The 20,371-nt window shown below is 39.6% G+C and overlaps 1 protein-coding gene across 2 annotated transcripts in view; it reads left to right on the top strand.

Annotated features, from left to right (window-relative positions):
* The window catches only part of CLVS1 (clavesin 1), a 194,966-nt gene that overhangs the window by 67,716 nt on the left and 106,879 nt on the right, over positions 1-20,371 (top strand). For both annotated transcript variants that reach the window (XM_076005288.1, XM_076005289.1), the window contains one exon: positions 15,015-15,189. In XM_076005288.1, the coding sequence (XP_075861403.1) occupies positions 15,015-15,189 (175 nt within the window). The remainder of the gene's footprint in view (positions 1-15,014; positions 15,190-20,371) is intronic.

The raw sequence follows: 20,371 nt of genomic DNA, 5'->3' as shown, positions 1-20,371 counted from the left end.
CAAAGTAAAAAATATCCTTTTCTCTCTGTGTCTCCCACGAAGAACGTTATTAACGCTTTGAACCAAAGCCTCCTGGATCCTTATGCAGTTGCAGGTATTTGCAAAATTTAAAAGAAGACGTCGAATAGTAAGAAATTGCATTAACTGTTGAAGTAAAGAGATAGATGTATTTGATATTAATTTCATTCTCTTAAATTCTTAGGAGAATTTGGAAGCACTTGGACCAAATGTGATAAAATATTGGTTTTATTTATTCAAAGCATTGCTTTATTTAAACCAGAAGAACTGAATACAGGGAAGATAATGTCTAGGGACATTAACTATGAATGGTGAGTTATTGCATGAGCACAAACACACAATGATTCATACTCTTGTTCTCCACAGACACACACACACAAAAGAATCCTGGCAGGTTGGAATTTGAAAGCTTTAGTTTCTCAAGTGTCATTTTAAGTGGTGGATATGAATACTTTATCTTGTGTGTCTATATCCAGAGATGGATAGGCCTGCCAGGACTGGCATGGAGAAACCCAGCCTCTTATCCCCATGCTTTATGTGAATGAGCGAGCACTGTCTTCTCCATTTTCATCACTGTTTTCTCTACACTAGTTCAAAATCAGGGCCTGTTTTTAGACAAGAACATGACATTTTGAGTTCTGACTTCAACAAGTGATGGTTGGATGGGTATGGGTTGGGGCAGAGAATGGGTGCCCCATTGTCTTTCCCGAGATTGTTGTCATACTTGGTAGAGGGAGAAAAAAAATTGCAATGACTCTAGTTGCTTTTATATAATATACATTTTAATCAATCTTCTGTAAACTGAACTGAACCAATAATTCAGAAGCAGATGAAATGCTGTAGCTTGCTCCTCTCAAAAGCGCCACATTCAGGAACTTGGCCTTGTATGTTATAAGATGTTTGAATAGTATTCAATACATTATTCCTTTTATCTGATGCTGAGGCTTTGAAGGCCAGGTATTCTCACATTATAATTAATAAAAGTCAGTAGACAGCTCATTATTCTGGTATTATAAGGAATTATATTCTTATGCTAACACAAATCCGAAAGTTTTCTGTACTGATCAGAACAGGATAATATTCAAAGATACAAAAATTTGCTCACAAGATTTTTTCTTTCTTTTTTTTATTTCTTTTCCTTTCTTTATTTCTTTTTCTCTCTCTTTCTCTTTCCTTCCTTCCTCCCTACCTCTCTCTTTCCCTTTTTCTTTTTCCCTCTTCTCTTACTTCTTTCTTTCTTCTTCCTTCTTTTCTCTTATTGAGAATATAAGCCTCATCAAATTGTGTGAGACAGAGTTAAATTCAGGCTTTTCTGTTCTTTGTGTGATCATTGCTGTTGAAAAAGTGATTATTTAATTTGAGTTTCCAACACAAATCAAAATCACAATGAGATATCATCTTACCCCAGTTAGAACGGCTATTAGCACAAAGACAAACAAAAAACACATGCTGGAAATGATGTTGAGAAAAAGAAATTCTTGTATACTTTTGGTGGGAATGTAAATTTGTACAACTGCTATGGAAAAGTATGGAGATTTCTCAAAAAACTACAAATAGAACTACCATATGATCCAACAGTCCCACTTACTGGGAATCTATCCAAAGGAAAAGAAATCACATATCAGAGGGACACCTGCACTCTTGTGTTTATCACAGCACTATTCACTGTAGAAAAGATATGGAATAAACCTAAGCATCCATCAGTGGACGAATGGATAAAGAAAATGTGATCCATATACATAATGGAATACTATTTAGCCATAAGAAAGTAATGAAATCCTAACATTTGCAGCAACATGGATGGAACTGGTGATTATGTTATGTGATGTGACACAGGCACAGAAACACAAATACCACATGTTCTTACTCATATATGGGAGCTAAAATACTTGATCTCATGGAGATAGAGAATAGAATGATAGATACCAGAGGTGGGGAAGTGTGTGGAGGGTGTGAGGCGAAAATGAAGAGTCTGGTGAATTTATTTAGGTAGAAGAAATAAGCACTAATGTTCAATAGCAGACTAGAGTAACTGCAGTTAGCAACAATATATTGTATATTTCAAAATAGCTAGAAGAGAGGACTTGAAATGTTCCCAACACATAGAAATGATAAATACTCAAGGTGATGGACACACCAAATGCTCTGACTTGATCACTATACATCCTGTGCATGTAAAAAATACCCACATGTACCCATAAATATGTAAAATATTATGTATCAATAGAAGAAAAATATATAAAAATAATAATTTGAGTTTCCAACTAAGATTTAGGGTAATAAATTAAAGATTAACCTCTTGTCAATATTAATTCTACTGCAACAAAGCCAAACATTTTTTAGTGAGCATCTTCCTTGGATTTTATATTTTCAGAACAGAAACATTTTTTTGCTTTTTCTTTGATTATCTCATTGAGAAATATGTATTTATTTGCTTAGGAGCATGCTGACACATCCAACTAAAAGTTGAATCACATAAGAATTATTAAAAGCTGTTTATGAAAATGCATCACAAGTTCCTATTCTAGATAGTTTTTCAAAGACTCTCAGGCCTAGAAGAGGAGAAAATAGGTTCACCTGGAAATAATACAATTGAATTTCACATACTTCCCATTGTCCTACTGCTATCACCACCGTGAAAGCAGTGTGACCAAGAGAGGCATCCCTATAATTCATGCAAATACAAATATTGCATCCTCTTGGGTTAGGAGGCTTCTTCACACATATCATTTTGGACAATGCCAGCAACAAATCTCATATAGAGGGACAGAAAATTGTCCCTTGCTGAACTTTAGTCTTGCATGGATAGTGGCATGTTTGCTAAGTGGCACAGCCACAGTGTTAAGCCTGATCATCTTCCTTGGGCACAGGCACTTTTGCACTGTACCAAAACAGGATTCTTCTCATCTCTAGAGACCATAATACATCCCAGGAGATATAGAAGGAGCACATTTACCTCTCCACCTTGGCTCAGACATCATTATCAAATAAAGGGCAAAGCACAGTCTGTAACTGTGAGGACCACATCACAGTTATTTCAGTAATTCATTTTGCAAGAAGTTTCAAGCAGGATGAAGAGATAAAGAAGTAGGCTCAGATGCAATTTTTCCACACCTGTGACTGAGACATGGATATTTGATAACAAGTAATCTGTAAAACCACTTTGTAGTTTATGGCAGACCTTAAGAAAATTCCCAAGAAAAAAATCATAAACATTTAATCATATTAAGTGTAAGATCAAGAGGTTTCAAGATAGAAATGGCCAGAGAGCTTTAACTACTAGTATTAATAGACTTCTTGCTACGGCAGAAAAAATATTATAGGGATATGTAGTGTGACTTCAAAATTGACTAAGAGGCTTCCCCCGGCTCCTTCTAAAAAATATTGTCACTTAAATCCCATTGTATCTTTGCATCATTATTCAGCCACTGATAGCCTCATTTTTCTTATGTGAGCCTGGCCCTGGGACCAAGTTCTAGAATCTCCATTAAAAGTACAAATAAATTCAAAGTACAAATTCAAAGTACAAATTCATTCAAAGTACAAATAGATCACTTCTTGAAACACCTCAATGAAACATCTTTTCATTGACAAGAGCTTCCTAATTTTCACTCTGTTATATCTCATTTGTATAGTTCTGTTGACTTAGATTTTAACATCCCAGGTAGTGATGCTGGGTGCTCAATTTAGAAAAACAACAATAGGAAGGAAAAATGGTGGAGTAAAGGTAACCCCCCAGATTCCTGCTCCCAGAGAAAGAGACATAGATCTTGGTCTCCTACATGCGAGTGGATCTCCCCCCTACAAGGACAGCATCGAGAGTCCACAGAGGTTCAGTGCAGGACTCTCAAAAAAGGAAAAAACAAGGGGATCGAGAGATAAGATTGCATTTTCTGGAGAGTGCAAAACAAACAATAGGGCATAGAGTGTGGGAGGACGCCGACCTGCTGGGCCAAGGGGAGAAGTGGGGTCAGACCCACAGGAGAACTCCTTGCTTCCCCATTGACCTCTACACCTACCCAGCCAGGGACCTGTCTGAAGTTGATGTGAAATCACGGCAGGAGAAGAGGGTGCTGGAGAGCCCGGTCATTAGTGAAAAGCACCCTGAACTCCCCCGGAGCCCCATGCTAGGACGGCACCAAGAGGGGAGGAAACCCGGACTGAGCTGATAGGAGAGGCAGTTAGATATCATGCCTCTGGTAATGAGCAGGGCCAGCCCTATAAACCTGTTCACTAAGTAGGGGACTCTAAGCTGGAACTGCCTCGGGCAAATAAGACTGCACAGGGTGGGCCGGTAAGAGTGAGAACTATGGCTGAACAGGTGGAAGTTGGTGAGAAGGCAGCATAGAGGAGGCAACAGGGTGTCCCAATGACCCAGACCCCCAACCCCCAACCTGCCACCTCCTAAACAGTCGCCCCCAGTGCTGGTACCCTGTGAGTGGGCAAGCGGTTGAGGGGGTCCACAGCCCAGCTGCCATGGTGTGATACTGTGCAGTGGGCACATCCCCTCTCCCAACCTAGAGACTTTCCTGACAAATTCTACCCCTACACAATGTGTGATTGGCTGGCCAGGCCTGGCTACCGAGAACACTAACGCCAAGGGGAGTTACAGCCACTGGGGACTGGGGTGCAGGGCAGACTGGGGAGATACCTCCTCCTTCTAGCCTGCATCTCTTGTGCTGAAAGTGGTAGGTTCCACCCATGGAGGCGGGGTGAGACAAGAAAAGCCACTCTCCCCCTGATCTAGGGTGAATCCGCTGGGCCTGTGTGCGAGCAGTATAAAGGACTTTGCTTCCCAGAACAGTTTAGGTCACCCAGTTGATCAAAACGCTGGGGCTGGATCTCCTCCCCTGGTCAGTGGCCAACAGTCAGGGCCATGGTCAAGGAACAAATCCCCCAAGTGGCCACAATAAGCTCCACAAGTAACCCCTCCCATCAGGGGTACCATCCAAGTGTGATGGAAGAGCTCCCCCGAGTGGCAAGTCAAGCAACCACAGAAGAGAGGACCCCTGAGCATCATCAAAAAAACATCAGCTGATCCAGATGGGGAGGGCTCAGTGAAAGAATTCTGGAACAGTGAAGTATCAAACTGAAAACACTCCCCCAAAGAGATACATCAGCTCTTAAGAAATGGATACTGACCAAACCCAAAACACTAAAATGACAGAAGAAGAATTCCAAAATTGGATTGTAAGAAAGCTTAATGATATGCAAGAAAAAATGGATAACCAACACAAAGAAATCACAAGGAAAATTTAGGACTTGGAACAAAAATTCACTAAAGAAATCGAGATCTTAAAGAAAAATCAATGTGATCTCTTGGAAATGAAGAATTTATTCAAGGAAATACAAAACACAATGAAAGCCTCAAGAATAGGGTGGACCAAACAGAAGAATCTCAGAGATTGAAGATAACACCTTCAAATCAAATAAGTTAATCACAGAGATAGAGCAGAAAAAATAAGAGATATGAGCAAAGCTTACAAGAATTGTGGGATTATATGAAGAAAAATAACCTGCGGCTCAACTGGATTCCGGAAAAGGAGGAAGAAAAAACGCAAGGGTTGGATAAGCTATTTGAAGAAATAATTGAGGAAAATTTCCCAGGTCTGCCAATAACTTAGAATTAGAAATACAAGAGGCCCAAAGGACTCCTGGGAGATACAATGCAAACAGGAAAACACCGTGACATGTAGTCATCAGACTAAACAAAATATCAACAAAAGAGACCGTCCTACAAGCTGTAAAGGCAAAAGTAGCAAGTTACATACAAAGGAAAACCAATCTGAATAATGCCAGATTTCTCAACTGAAACAGTACAAGCAAGGAGAGACTGGGGCCTCATTCTCACTCTTTTGAAACAAAATAATGCCCAGCCTAGAAGCTTGTACCCTGCAAAACTAAGCTTTATTTATGAAGGAGAAATTAAGACATTCTCAGATAAGCAAAGACTGAGGGAATTCACCAAGACCAGCCTACAAGAAGTACCCAAAATAGTGTTACACATGGACTAGCTTAATAAATACTCATGGACATAAAAACACCCCAAACCTAAAGATTAAAGGCCAGAGATCACAATGGCTCAAGAGAGAAAACAAAGCAACAATGTCCAACCCAACAGAATGAACAGTAATCTGCCTCACCTATCAGTTCTCTCAATAAATGTGAATGGCTTAAACTCCCCACTCAAGAGACATAGGCTGGCTGAATGGATAAAAAATATAAGCCAAGTATCTGCTGTCTTCAGGAAACACACCTAATCTGCAAGGATGCATATAGACTAAAAGTAAAGAGGTGGAGATCAGTATTTCAAGCAAGCGGAAGCCAAAAGAAGTCTGGCATGGCAGTTCTGATCTCAAATGAATTAGTTTTTAAACCATTAGAAGTAATGAAAGACACAGATAGTCATTATATAATGATGAAGGGTAAAGTTCAATAAGAAGATATAACAATTTTAAATATATATGCACCCAACTTAGGTGCACCCAGATTCATAAAGCAGACCTTACTGGATCTAAGCAAACTGATGAACAGTGACTCCATAATAACTGGAGATTTCAACACCCCACTGACGGCACGAGACAGATCCTCCAAACAGAAAATTAATAAAGAAATAATGGACTTAAACAAAACTCTAGAACAATTGGGTCTAACTGACATTTACAGGACTTTCTACCCAAAATCCACTGATTATACGTTCTTCTCATCAGCTCACGGGACATTCTCTAAGATTGACCATATCCTAGGACACAAAGTGAGTCTCAAAAAATTTTACAAAATAGAAATCATACCATGTATCTTCTCAGATAACAGTGGAATAAAAGTAGAAATCAACCCTAACAGAAACTCACATTTCTACACAAAAATGTGGAAATTAAACAACCTTCTACTAACTGATTACTTCATAAATGAAGAAATCAAGATGGAATAAAAAAATTCTTTGAACAAACTGACAATGGAGAGAAAAGTTATCAAATCTTCTGGGACACAGCTAAAACAGTACTGAGAGGAAAGTTTATTTCCATAAATGCCAATAACCAAAAGTCAAAAAGATCACAAATACACAGTCTAATGAATCAACTCAAAGAGCTGGAAAAAGAAGAATATACCAATCCCAAACTCAGAAGAAGAAGTGAAATTAGCAAGGTCAAATCAGAACTAAATGAAATTGACAACAGGGAAGCTATACAGAAGATTAATAAAGAAAAAGTTTGTTCTTTGAAAAAATAAACGAAATTGACATGTCTTTGGCTAGGCTAATGAAAAGCAGAAAAGAGAAGTCTTTAATAAACTCCATCAGGAACAAAAAAGGAGATATCACAACCGATCCCAAGGAGATACAAGATATAATTTATAAATACTACAAAACCTTTATGCACACAAACTAGAAAATGTGGACAAAATGGACAAATTTCTAGAAACACACAGCCTCCCTAAGCTCAACCAGGAAGAAATAGAATTCCTGAACAGACCAATATCAAGAGCCGAAATAGAAACAGCAATTAAAAATCTTCCCAAAAAGAAAAGTCCTGGCCCAGATGGTTTCACACCTGAATTTTACCACACTTACAAAGAATAACTGGTGCCTATCTTGCAGAAATTACTCCACAACATCGAGAAGAATGGAAACCTCCCCAACACCTTTTATGAAGTGAATGTAACCCTGATACCAAAACCAGGAAAGGATGCAACAAAAACAGAAAAATTCAGACCAATATCCCTTATGAATATAGATGCAAAAATTTTCAACAAAATTCTAGCTAACTGAATCCAGATGCTTACCAAGAAAATAATCCATCATGACCAAGTGGGCTTCATCCCAGGGATGCAGGGATGGTTCAACATAAGCAAATCTATAAATGTAATTCACCACATAAACAGAAGCAAAAACAAAGAGCATATGATTCTTTCAATAGAAGCAGAAAAAGCTTTTGACAAAACTCAAAACCCTTTCATGATATGAACACTTAATAAAATAGGCATAGAAGGGACATACCTAAAAATGATACAAGCCATATACGACAGACCCATAGTCAACATCATACTGAATGTGGAAAAATTGAAAGCATTTCCACTTAGAACTGGAATCAGGCAAGGCTGTCCACTATCTCCACTTCTATTCAACATAGTGCTGGAAGTCCTGGCTATAGTAATCAGACATGAAAGCAGAATTAAAGGTATCCAAATTGGGGCAGAAGAAATAAAACTTTCACTGTTTGCTGATGATATGATATCATATTTAGAAAACCTCACGGACTCAACCAAGACACTCCTGGAATTGATGAATGAATTTAGTGAAGTCTCAGGATACAAAATCAATACACAGAAATCAGAGGCATTCGTATGCACCAACAACAATCAAATTGAGAACCAAATCAAAGACTCAATACCCTTCACAACACAACAAAGAAAACAAAGTACCTAGGAATATACTTAATTAAGGAGGTAAAAGACCTCTACAGGGAGAACTATGAAACACTGAGGAAGGAAATAGCAGAGGATGCAAACAGATGGAAATCCATACCATGCTCATGGGTCGGCAGACTCAACATTGTTAAAATGTCTGTACTACCCAAACTGATATACAGATTCAATGCAATACCTATTAAAATCCCAACATCATTCTTCACAGATATGGGAAAAAATTTTATCCTTCATTTGAAACCAGAGCGGACCCCGCATATCAAAAGCAATTCTGGACAATAACCATCCTCATTAGCCATCTAATCTTTGACAAAGCAGACAAAGAAATACACTGGGGAAAAGAATCCCCTTTCAGTAAATGGTGCTGGGAAAACTGGATAGCCACTTGTAGAAGACAGAAGCAGGATCCACACCTTTCACCTCTCACAAAAATCAACTCATGCTGGATAACAGACTTAAACCTAAGGTATGAAGCTATTAGAATTCTAGAGGAAAATGTTGGAAATACTCTCCTAGACATCGGCCTAGGCAAAGAATTTATGAAGAAGACCCCAAAGGCAATCATAGCAGCAACAAAAATAAATAAATGGGACATGATCAAACTAAAAAGCTTCTGCACAGAGAAATAGTCATGAAAGTAAACAGACAACCTAAAGAATGGGAGAAAATTTTCACATCCTACACATCTGATAAGGGACTGAAAACTAGAATCTGCAAGAAAAAATCAAACAACTCCATCAAAAAGTGGGCAAAGGACATGAACAGAAACTTTACAAACATAAACTTTACAAACATGTTGAAAAAATGTTCAACATCTCTAATAATCAGGGAAATGCAAATCAAAGCTACAATGAGATATCACTTATTTCCAGTAACAATGGCCTTTATCAAAAAGTCCCAAAACCATGGATGTTGGTGTTGATGCAGAGAGATAGGAATACTCCTACACTGCAGTTAATACATAGTTAATACATAGTTAACTAGTTAATACATAGTATCTAGTTAATACATCGTATTAACTATGCAGCACCTAAGTGGACACATAGGAACTACATTAATTGGACATTGGTCGGGTGGGAGGGGGGAGGAGGGGGCAGGTATATACATACATAATGAGTGAGATGTGCACTGTCTGGGGGATGGTCACGCTTGAAGCTCAGACTTGTGAGGGGAGGCGGGGCAAGGGCATTATTTGAAACCTCAAAATTTGTACCCCCATAATATGCTGAAATAAAAAAAGAAAAACAACAATAGAACCTAAAAATGAGTCACTATTCATAATCTCTAATTGCTCATAGTACAATGATGATACTCCTGTAGATAAACCATTACTAAGTCCTAATCAATATAAAATCTTTTGGGGAAGGGAATTTAAGTTTTCAATGTTCTAGTAATATAGTTCTTTATGTATCATTGGCAATTTCCAGTTCACATACATTATTACATTTAAGCTTACAATAATCAATCTAAATCTAATATCATCCATCACTGACTATACAAATACTATGCAAATTGTAGAAAGGATAAAAGAAATGCAAATATCCATTTGTCACCTGTTAATTCATTTTGATACACGCGCTAAAATACTCTGATAGAATTGTGATTGTGGGCCGAAAAGAAAATCACATTTTTTTCTCTGGGTCATTAGAATTAAAGAATATGTAAGTCTAAATATGTTGGTAGAATGAACAAATTCTGGACATGTCTTCTGTTCTTTTTTTCATGATTTGTATAAAGTAGCGTAACTGTTTATGACCATTTTGGTGTGCTTAGAAACATCGTAATATTCATGGAGACCTACATGGCAGATTACAAACTCCAGTAGGCACTTTAAAAAAAAACAACCTTTTTATTTGCAACAGTTTTAGATTTACAGAATTATTGTGAAGATAGCACAGAGTTCCTCTATTCCCTGCATTCCGTTTCCCCTATCTTACACTAGCATAGCATATTAGTTACAACTAAGAAACTTATATTGATACTGATTGATATTGATACTTATATCGGTATTGATTATTTTTCACTAAAGTCCATACTTTATTCAGATTTCTTTAGTTTTTACCTATTTCCCTTTTTCTGTCCTGGGATCCCATCCAAGATACTTCATTACATTTAGTCTTCATATCTCCTTACTCTTCTGTGGGCTGTAACCATTTCTCAGACTTTCATTTTTTTCTAATGAATTTAACAATTTGGAGGAGTATTTTGTAGTATATTTTGTAGTATTTTGTAGTATATTCCTCAATTGGAATTCATCTAATGTTTTTCTCATTACAGTTTCCAAATGTTCGAATGGTTCACTTGTCCAGAGGAACTGAGTGGGCAAGAGTCAAATGGACTTTGTGGTCATGAGTTGTCACCCTTGTTGAGGAGTGTGACCCTACCTCTTATTTTGGCTGCAATTATTACCTTGATTTCCTTAGTTCTTGGCTTCCTCGTATGAATTTCCTCATCATTTTCCTCTTTCCTATTTACAACACTCTTTGACTTGTGGAATCCTAGATTTTTAAAGTTGAAAATAGCTATTAGACCAAATAATTTATGTATTTACATAAAGTAAGGAGTAGCATAACTCCCTACTTCTTAAATGTGGGCTGAGCATACTGACTTCCTTCCAAAGACTACATATAGCATGGAAAGGGGAGGAAAGAGTAACTGTACAGTGGAGATGTCTGGCAATCACTACCTGAGCTAGGCGATCAAGGTCAATGTCACCAGTGATAAATCATGTTGATAGTATTCACCCTTGCTGTGGGGATGAAAATGGAACTACACCTCTGTGATCTTCCTCCCAAAAAACCATTACCTCTGTTGCATTTGTCTTTGTTAACTACCCTTTAGTATTGGATGGCTATTCCTGTGTAACGAACCACCTCAAAACTCAATGGCTTAATAAAGCAATTGTTTATTACTGCTCATGATCTGCGTAGTAGCTGCAGTTTTTCTAGGCTGGGTTCAGTCCAGTGGCTCTGAATCTAAGGAAGACCTGCCAGCTAGCTGGGGGGTCACTGGTCCGTGTCTCTCACCCTCCCCCAGCATGCTGGCTGGGGCAAGTTTTACCATGGCAATGGCAGAAGTTCAGGAGAACAAGTGGTAACATGTTCCCTCTCATAAGAGCTAGGCTTGGAATTGGCACCCTGTCGTGTCTGTCCACATGCCATTAGTCAAAGCAAGTCACATGGGCAAGGGACAGAAAATACATTGCATCCTCAGTGAGGCCATAGCTAGTGTGTGAACGAAGAATAAGGAAGAATTGGGGCCAGTAATGCAATCTTTTATGTCCTTGCTGCTTTAAACATTCTCCTTTTTTTTTTTTTTTAACACAACACTCTCTTGATCTTCTCCCCTTTTATTATTTCTTTAATTCTTCTTTTTTCGACCTCAGTGCTACTGTGTTTCCCTGAAAATAAGACAGGGTCTTATATTTATTTTTCCTCAAGAAGACACCCTAGGGCTTATTTTCAGGGGATGTGTTATTTTCCCCTCAAAGCCTCAGCTTGCAGCACGCACAGGATGGCTGGGACCTGACAGGGGAAGCTGACCTTGTTGGTGGGGCTGCCCTCACCTTTCGGGTCACCTCTGGGATAGTAGCTGTCAGGATGGGGCAGATGAGAAGGGCTACTCGTCTTCTTTACTGCTCTGAGACCAAATGCATGGGTTATGCAGATGCGCTGTGTAGCCACGCCCATCACTAGGTCTTATTTTTGGGGTAGGGCTTATATTGCGCAAATGCTTAGAAATCCTGCTAGGGCTTATTTTATGGGTAGGTCTTATTTTTGGGGAAACACAGTATGTGTAGACTTTACCTAAGGCTCAGCCTTTCCGTCCTGCTTTTCACCGTGTGTGTGCTCTTCCTAATGATGTGTGTCCAGCTCTGACTCCCTGACGCCCTAACCATCTTGTCCAGTTTACCGTTAGGCATCTCCATATTTCCACCTGGAATCGTCTAAACTCATGATCGCTGGTCCCATGCTCCACTTAAATCAATGTTTCTTTCCAGTACAAAGCTGGATGTCCGGAAAAGACTTGAGTCTTGGGATCATTGTTTTGATGTGAATGCCAAAAAAAAAAGCAAAAACAGCGCCTCAACGGAAACGTACCTGTACTAATAGGAAATAGGACATTTCTAAAAATAAAAAGGGAATATATCTGAAAGAAACTAGCAATGATAAGAAGAGTATTAAGAACCATTTCCTGTGAGAAATGGTTAAAGTCGCTAATAATTTTTTTAATCTAGAAGTTATACAGGGTGTCATGACCACCACTGTGTTTAGATAGTTGAAAGTGGGTGGTGTAGGAAAACATGAAGATTTTTTTCTATACAGCAGAACTATTACCACTGGGTGGACTTGGGGGTAGGAAAACTTTATTTATTAATTTATTTATAATTTTTAAAATTTTTAATTATTATGGGTACATAATATTTGTATGTCTTTATAGGTACATGTGATATTTGGGTACAGGCATGCAATATGTATTAATCAAATCAGGGTAATTGGGGTATTCATCACCTCAGGCATTTATCATTTCCTTGTGTTAGGAACATTCCAATTCTACTCTTTCAGTATTTTTGAAGTATACCCTAACTTATTGAGTATAGCCACTTTGTTGTGCTATCAAATATTGTTCATTCTATCTAACTATCTAACTATATTTTTGCAGCCATTAGCCATCCAGAATACCACTTTATCTCCTTCTCCTTGCTACCCTTCCCAGCCTATGGTAACCATCATTCTACTCTCTCTGTCTGGATGAGATCAATTGTTTTTTTAATACAGTTCCCACATAAGTGAGAACATGCAATATTTGTCTTTCTGTTCCTGGCTTATTTCACTTAACATAATGTTCTACAGTTCCATCCTTGTTGCAAATGGCAGAATTTTATTCTTTTTATGGCTACATAATATTCCATTGTGTATATGTACCACAGTTTATTTATCCATTCATCAACTGAGGGACACTTAGGTTGATTCCAAATCTTGGCTATTGTAAATAGTGCTGCAATAAATGTGGGAATGCAGATATCTTTTTGATATGCTAAATTCCTCTTTTTTGGATATATACCCAGCAGTGGGATTGCTGGGTCATATTTATGGTAGTTTTATATTTAGTGTTTTGAGGAACCTCCATACTGTTCTCCATAGAAGTTGCACTAATTTACATTCTCATGGGGTAGGAAAAGTTTAGCTTGATATTAGGAAATAACTTATACTAAGAAGAACTACACAGAAAGAGAACGGGCTGTATGTCTTTATTTTTCATTTGTGTCACTCCTTTCTCCTCAAAAGTCTTGCTCCCACTTCTCCCAATCATCTGTCAAGTCCTGTCCATTCCCCAGACTTGTCCCAAGTCTTCATCCCTCCATCAACTTTTCCATGACTACTCAAATGTTATTGATCCCTCTCAACTCATGTTGCTAATCTCCCACCCCTACTAAATTAAAGCCTCTTTCGAAGTAGGAATAAGACATTCCAATTTATAACTTCAAGCATGAAGCACAACACTGAGCTTATCATAGGCGTTCAATAAATTATTACTAGTTTGCTGTTCGATCACAGATTTTCTGATTTCTAATCTGCAGTCCTTAGGCTTGGTTAGAATTTGAACCAGATTGGAATGCTCAAGAATCTGATCATGTCACACTGATTTAGCTTCTGATTTTATTAAAATCCTGAAGGGAGAAATAGATCTTCCATTACTTGCCATCCAAGCTTGTGTTTTCCTACTCAGCAAAGAAAAACACTGAATTTAGAAACCTTCTAAGATCTTAGATTTATAGATCAGATAATTTGCTCAGTGAAATAGAGGAGTGAATATTCCATCATTTCTTCATGTCTGAAAATTGTTTAAAACCACAATCAAGTGGTGAATGGGAATATAGGACGTGGAGGAATACACACAACACCAGAGGGCTGTCATTCTAGTTTGTATTCAGGTCTGCCTGTTGTCATAGTTACTGATGTACTCAAAGTGATTTCCCTCCCAAATCACACTCTGTAGACGTTCGATGAAAATAAGCCATTCTTGATGCTTTATTATTCTCTATTCATGAATTGAAGCTAAAAAATAACATTAATTGCATGAATGTTTTTACACTTTTAGCAAGATTTTAAACATACAAAACAAATAAAAGAGGTTTAATCACAATAAATACCTTTGATTGAGGTCTCACCTCGTTTGTTCAGCAATGATTCGTTGAACACCTTGGTACTGGGGCCATAACTATGATTATGGCCCAGTCCCCACCCTCAAGGCCATCAGAGCTCTGCAAGGGAGAGAAATGAATGAGGGGTGGGTTTCCACAAAATGCAATCAGTGCTGTGGTGGAAGCCATGGGAAAACAGAAGAGGAGCACCTCATTAAGTTTGGGGTGTTAGTGGGGTCAGATCAAGGGGTGCAGGCCATCCTGCAAGTCTTGAAGCATTGCTCCTGTGTTTAGGAAACGTATTTTTAGTTCTCCTGGGTACAGATCGCCAGTGTCCCCCCGCAGGCTGGAGGCCAGCGCGGTGGCACACAATGCTCCGTCACCTGCTGATATTCACACACAGCTCTCCTCTCTGCCCTGGCCACAGGAACTCCTTCACAGATATCCTCCGCGCCATACTGCTGTCATTGGAAGTCCTTATTGAAGATCCGGAGCTTCAGATAAATGGCTTCATTTTAATTATAGACTGGAGTAATTTTTCCTTCAAACAAGCCTCCAAACTGACACCTTCAATACTTAAACTGGCCATCGAAGGGCTGCAGGTATGTCCAGTGATTGTTTAATACAAGACTGTGTGCAACAATGCACTTTCTTCTTATTGTTGCAATCAAAGTAATATTTGTCTTTTAGAATGGGTAAAAGGAAACTTGGATAAAATTCATCTGTGAACACTCTGCCTTTTTACCTCTGCCTGAGTTTGGATGTTTGTCTTTTTTTTTAATTAGCTTTCATTTTCATTAATAACTCCAAATTACTGTTACCATAGGCACAAATTACCCACTGTGGATATAATGAATAAAGCTCAGAGATATTTGGCTTAATCCATCTGAGAGCTCACAAAAATTAAAACTAAGAAACATCTGCTTTACGAGCATGTCCTATGTAGAGGTGGCATGGGGCTTCCCAGGGTTTCCAGAAGCATTTCTGGCCCAGAAATGCACCCTGTGGATCACAGCTTTCCAGAATGTAATGTGCTCAAGAGGATCATTTTGGTGCAAACAAAGGAAGCAGATAAAACTACCTCCTCTTTGTGTGACCAGTTGTCAGAAATTTGGAGAAGAGGCTTTTGTGCTGCATGACGGTTAGGGTAGTCAATCTCTAGGGTTCCTTCTGCTTTGTAAGGGTCAATGATTCCATAAATGTAACTAACTCAGAATGACCATGCTGCTTAGCTTCCTGGTGACACAGTGTTACAGTATAAAATTAAGGGCATAGGTTGTCGAGATTCAGAATCAGCATAGATGAAACTCATGTCCCTTCTTGATTTCACTCAAAGATTGACTCAATAAGTTACCCTCTCTCCCAATAGATGGAAGTTGTATGCAGCTATGTACACAGCACAATATGGACAGCGGTTAACTCTCAGATCAAGCAGTCATAACACGTGCTCCTCGAACCCTTTCAATCACCCATCCTACTTTAGTGTGGTCATTGGTGGGTTTGTTTCTTGAACTATGGCTTATTCATATTTGGCCCCCAACAAATAGTTAGCACCTAGTGGACCTCTGATAAACATGTGTCTATTGAATGCATCTTATTTTATTAAATGATCTCCCATTTTTCAGAGGAGGGGAAGTAGAGCAGGCATTTCAGAAGAGGAACAGCAAGTGCACGTTGTCCCAGGAAGGCCACATTGTCCCGGGTGGTTCATCGTGCAGTGTATCTGGGGTACATCTGTAAAGTTGGGTTTGCATGAACAGACCACACGGAGCGTCCTCCCTTGCCTGAACATCCCAATCAGAGACTTCTACGTACTTTTCCGTCAGCCACTTCCTTTCAGCTCTAACTCCTTTTCTCCAACCTCCCCTCATCTAAGCCTCTGAACATCTCTCTCTCTTCTTAAAGCTTTTATCAAACAGAGTTGTAAAGTAAGCTTCAAGATTTATTTCATGACCTATAATTATGCTGACTATATTTCTAGGAATTTCTGCACAAGCTTCATGTAATCTTATCTTTTTTTTAAAAAAAAGGACAATTCGTTACATGTGTAAGTAGTTGTGATTTAAGTTCTAGGCCTTTGTAAGATTTTTTCATAAATCAGGAAGGAAAATGTCCTTTGTCCAACCCTGTGTCCCAATTTTTCTTCCTGATAATGTGTGGATTACGTAATGTGTCCCTTGTCAACCTCACTAGGCTGATGTGGGTCTTATGGAGGTGTGTATGGTGAGCGTGTTTTAAAAGGTAAGGCTATGCATGCATGCTATTCTTAGGAGAAATACTAGAGGACGTTTTGTGGGGTAAGATGGGTCCCATCTGGGTCTTCCCTTATCATGTGCCAGGGTGCATGATGAATCCCACAGTGTCCTATAGCTCTGGTTAAGGAATAGCCATGGTCCCAGGGAAGCTGAGCTGGGGTGCAGCTCCTCCATCTAGGATACAGACACCCCCATCCCTTGCTTTTAGCTTGTCTTGTCTTGGCTGTGCTGATGAAGCTCTCGGGCTTACTGCAGACGTGCCTGCTTTTGCCTCCTAGTGGACAGTCTGCTCTGGCCAGAGACTGGCAGCTTCTCACTCCAGGTTGTCCTCTCTCTGGCTTTGGGGACATTTAGTTTCCATAATCAACCCACCACTGGCTCTCCCGGTGACCTTTCTTCATTGCAGAGATTGTTGTCTCCATCTCCAGGTGGCCATTAAATCTTCTGATGTCTTGAAAGAGCCATAATTGCTACTAAGAAGAGGTCATCCCTTTGTGGTCACAAGTGTTGTGCAATGAGGGTCCCATACAAGTCTCCATTGTTTAGCCACGAAGCTTTCAGGATAGATTCCACGACACCGTAGGCAGACATCGGTAGAGAATGGGAAAGCTACGCATGGCCAGCACCAGTGAGAGGAGAAAAGCTCCTCTTTCCCTTCCTCCCATGCACTCCGAGAGAGGCTTGAGGAGGCCATGGTGTCTGCTGGACCTGTGAGAGCCTGCAGGGAAGGGAAGTCTTATGTTGCAGCACAACGAACTTGCTCTCTCTGTTGTCCTGCCTTTTGCAGGGTAAGTGTGAGAAAGTGGCCTTGTCAGGGGGAATAATAGACCAATTTGGTGCGAGGCCACCTGGTTTGGGTTCTCAGCTATTTATAGGATTTTTCTAGGTTTACCTACTCCTAAAGTCCTGGAGAATTTGGAGCCTCAGGGTGTGAAAGCCTCCTCCCCCCAACACAGACAGGTAATACAATTCCCACTAAGAGAAGGTGGCAGGGGCCATCCCAGTTAGCTCACTGTGCAGGCAGTGAGGATTTAAGGTCAGTTTTGGTCAATCCCGTACCTTCTATCACACACTCCTGGATCTGGACCCCCGAGCTTTAGTCCTGTCTATCACCTTGGTTCTTAGTTCTATAAAGACAGTTGTTCAAGGAGGCCTGGGATGGCTGACTGTTGCAGGCTGGGTTCTCTGCGGGGCAGACTCTGACATGGAGACGGCATGCAGGAGATCCACTGGGGAGTGCTCTTCAGGCTGGCACATAGAGAAGGGAAACTGCGGAAGGAAGTGCAGCGGGATAAGTTAAGCTGGGATTCCATCGTTTCCCATGAAAATCTCAAGCCTTCCGAAGCCCGCTTATCCTTAGTGGTAATTCCCAACTGGGGTCAAAGGTCCAGGCCTTTACATTCCCACATTGTTCATCTCTGTGTGCTGGCTGCCCTGGGGAGGGGCTGTGAACTTGGACAACATTCCCTTCAGCCTGCAGCCCCCAAGGGAGCTGTTACTGAGGACTTTCTCCTGGCAGCACCTGCAGGGGCCGGGCAGCGTATCAGAGCATCTGCAGTAAGCAACAGATGTTTGGAATTTCCTGAAACGTAATATCAAGAAGTTTCCCTTCCTCTGAATCAGGATAAATACCTGCTTTTTCTTGGTTACACACATTCCCAATCAACCCCAAATGGGAGATGATACCAGATAATGTATAGCTGGTGGGCACTGGTCCGGAACATGCGATTTGGGCCTGCAAGTTATATTTTTCTGCTTTGAAAAGTAATTATACTTCCTCTGACAACAGTCATCAAAAAACTGGCACGCACGCAGAACTTTGGTTATGCGCGTCACAGGCTGAATTAATGAGTTATTATAATAATCGCTCTTAAAAGGATTGTCATATTTTTGCATCAAAAGTTATCCTGTATCAGCCAGCCATTAAATGCTAATAGTGTATGTACTATATATTCCTCCTTTGATAGCAACATTTTGAGGAAATGTCATTGTTTAGAATGTTAAGTTGTCCTTACATAAATATCCCATGAATATTATTAGTTCAGAATACTTTAGCTAAAATACTAATTTTGAGAATGCCTGAAAGTCATTTACTTTCACTGAGCCGTTTGATTTTTGAATGTGGTCATATGTCTAATAATGTCTAAAAGAGTCATTGTTATCTATTCATTATAATTTGTTTAAATTTTAATCAAACTTAAAGGAATATTTATGCCACCATTTTAATACAGCTCAGCATTATTTGCAGTTTCTGGCAGACTGAAGAACATGCTGAAGTCCTGCTCTTGAGCTTCGTAATGTGTCCAAAATCAATTTTTGGAATTACTTCTTGTAAATCACTGAGGCCCAACTATTACAATCAGCACACGATGTTTATCAATGTTCAGCCAACCCAGATACTTCAAGAGCTTACTGTGCTGAAGTGTTTTGCTCAGAAAAAACTACAACCTTATGTCTTGTAGACTATTTGCAAAATATTTGATTCTTTTAAGGGCCAAGATATCTGTATGGGTTTAGACAAGCCTGTTTTTCACTCATCAGAGGCGATGCAGAAAGTGATCTCTCTTTTTATCCCCCCCCCCATTTCCATGCTCATGACAATATTCTCCAGCTAATCTGCACACTTCATCAGTTCATTAATTCCTCATTCAAGATTTATTGCATGACCTTTTTTTCTGTTAAAGATTTTTAAAATAATATTTATATCAACTTTGATTCAAATACCCCCAACAGCTTTGAGTCACTCCAGTGGAAAAGCAGGTTCCATTGCTTTTCCAATCTTTTTTTCCCCTTCACTCTAATGATGATTTTCTAATTCTTAACCCCAGTGGGAAGAATTCTGGGAGCAATGTCAGAGGATTGGCCAACTGCAAATTGTCTATTTCCTTAGCATCTCTTTCTGTTACACCCTTTCAGACTTTGGCTCATTCTCTCTGCTTTCCTTCCCAAAGCCTACTTTTTCACCCCCTTTTCCAAAATATATGATGTATTCACTTGCTCTTGGAGAATCTGTAAATAAGTGCCATATTTACTCAAAAGATTAGCACAGTTAAGAGTCTGTCATGTCATTGGGTAAAGTTACAGTTTCCTAATGTAAATGGATGGATCATGCTGTGATTAGAAATTTGGAAAGGCAGGTTGGGCAGGTGCATTTCAAGTAAGTAGTAGGTTCACACTGTCTCCACAGTCCAAGCCTCAGACATGCAGACTACTGACTCATGATGTGTTCATCCTGCATAGAATATGGGTCAGGTGCTCTTCTAAATAGGGGTACAGCAGAGAACAAACATTCTAGGGCTGTCCTTCTTAAAATGTATTCCACAAACCAGCAATATCAGCACCACCAGGAGCTGGTTAGAAAGGCAGATTCTCAGGCCCTGCCCCAGACCTACTGAATCAGAAGCTGCATTTCAACAGATGCTCTAGGTGATGTGTGCACATTAGAGTTTGAGAAGCACCACTCTCACACGTAGTATTACAGTGGAATGCAATGGATCTTGACCTCAAGTACACAAGGGCTTGTTACAAC

Source organism: Microcebus murinus, chromosome 7 (genome assembly GCF_040939455.1).
Source record: "Microcebus murinus isolate Inina chromosome 7, M.murinus_Inina_mat1.0, whole genome shotgun sequence".
Lineage (NCBI taxonomy): Eukaryota > Metazoa > Chordata > Mammalia > Primates > Cheirogaleidae > Microcebus > Microcebus murinus.
The sequence above is the reverse complement of the archived record's forward strand: the minus strand, read 5'-3'. Positions and strand labels throughout refer to the sequence as shown.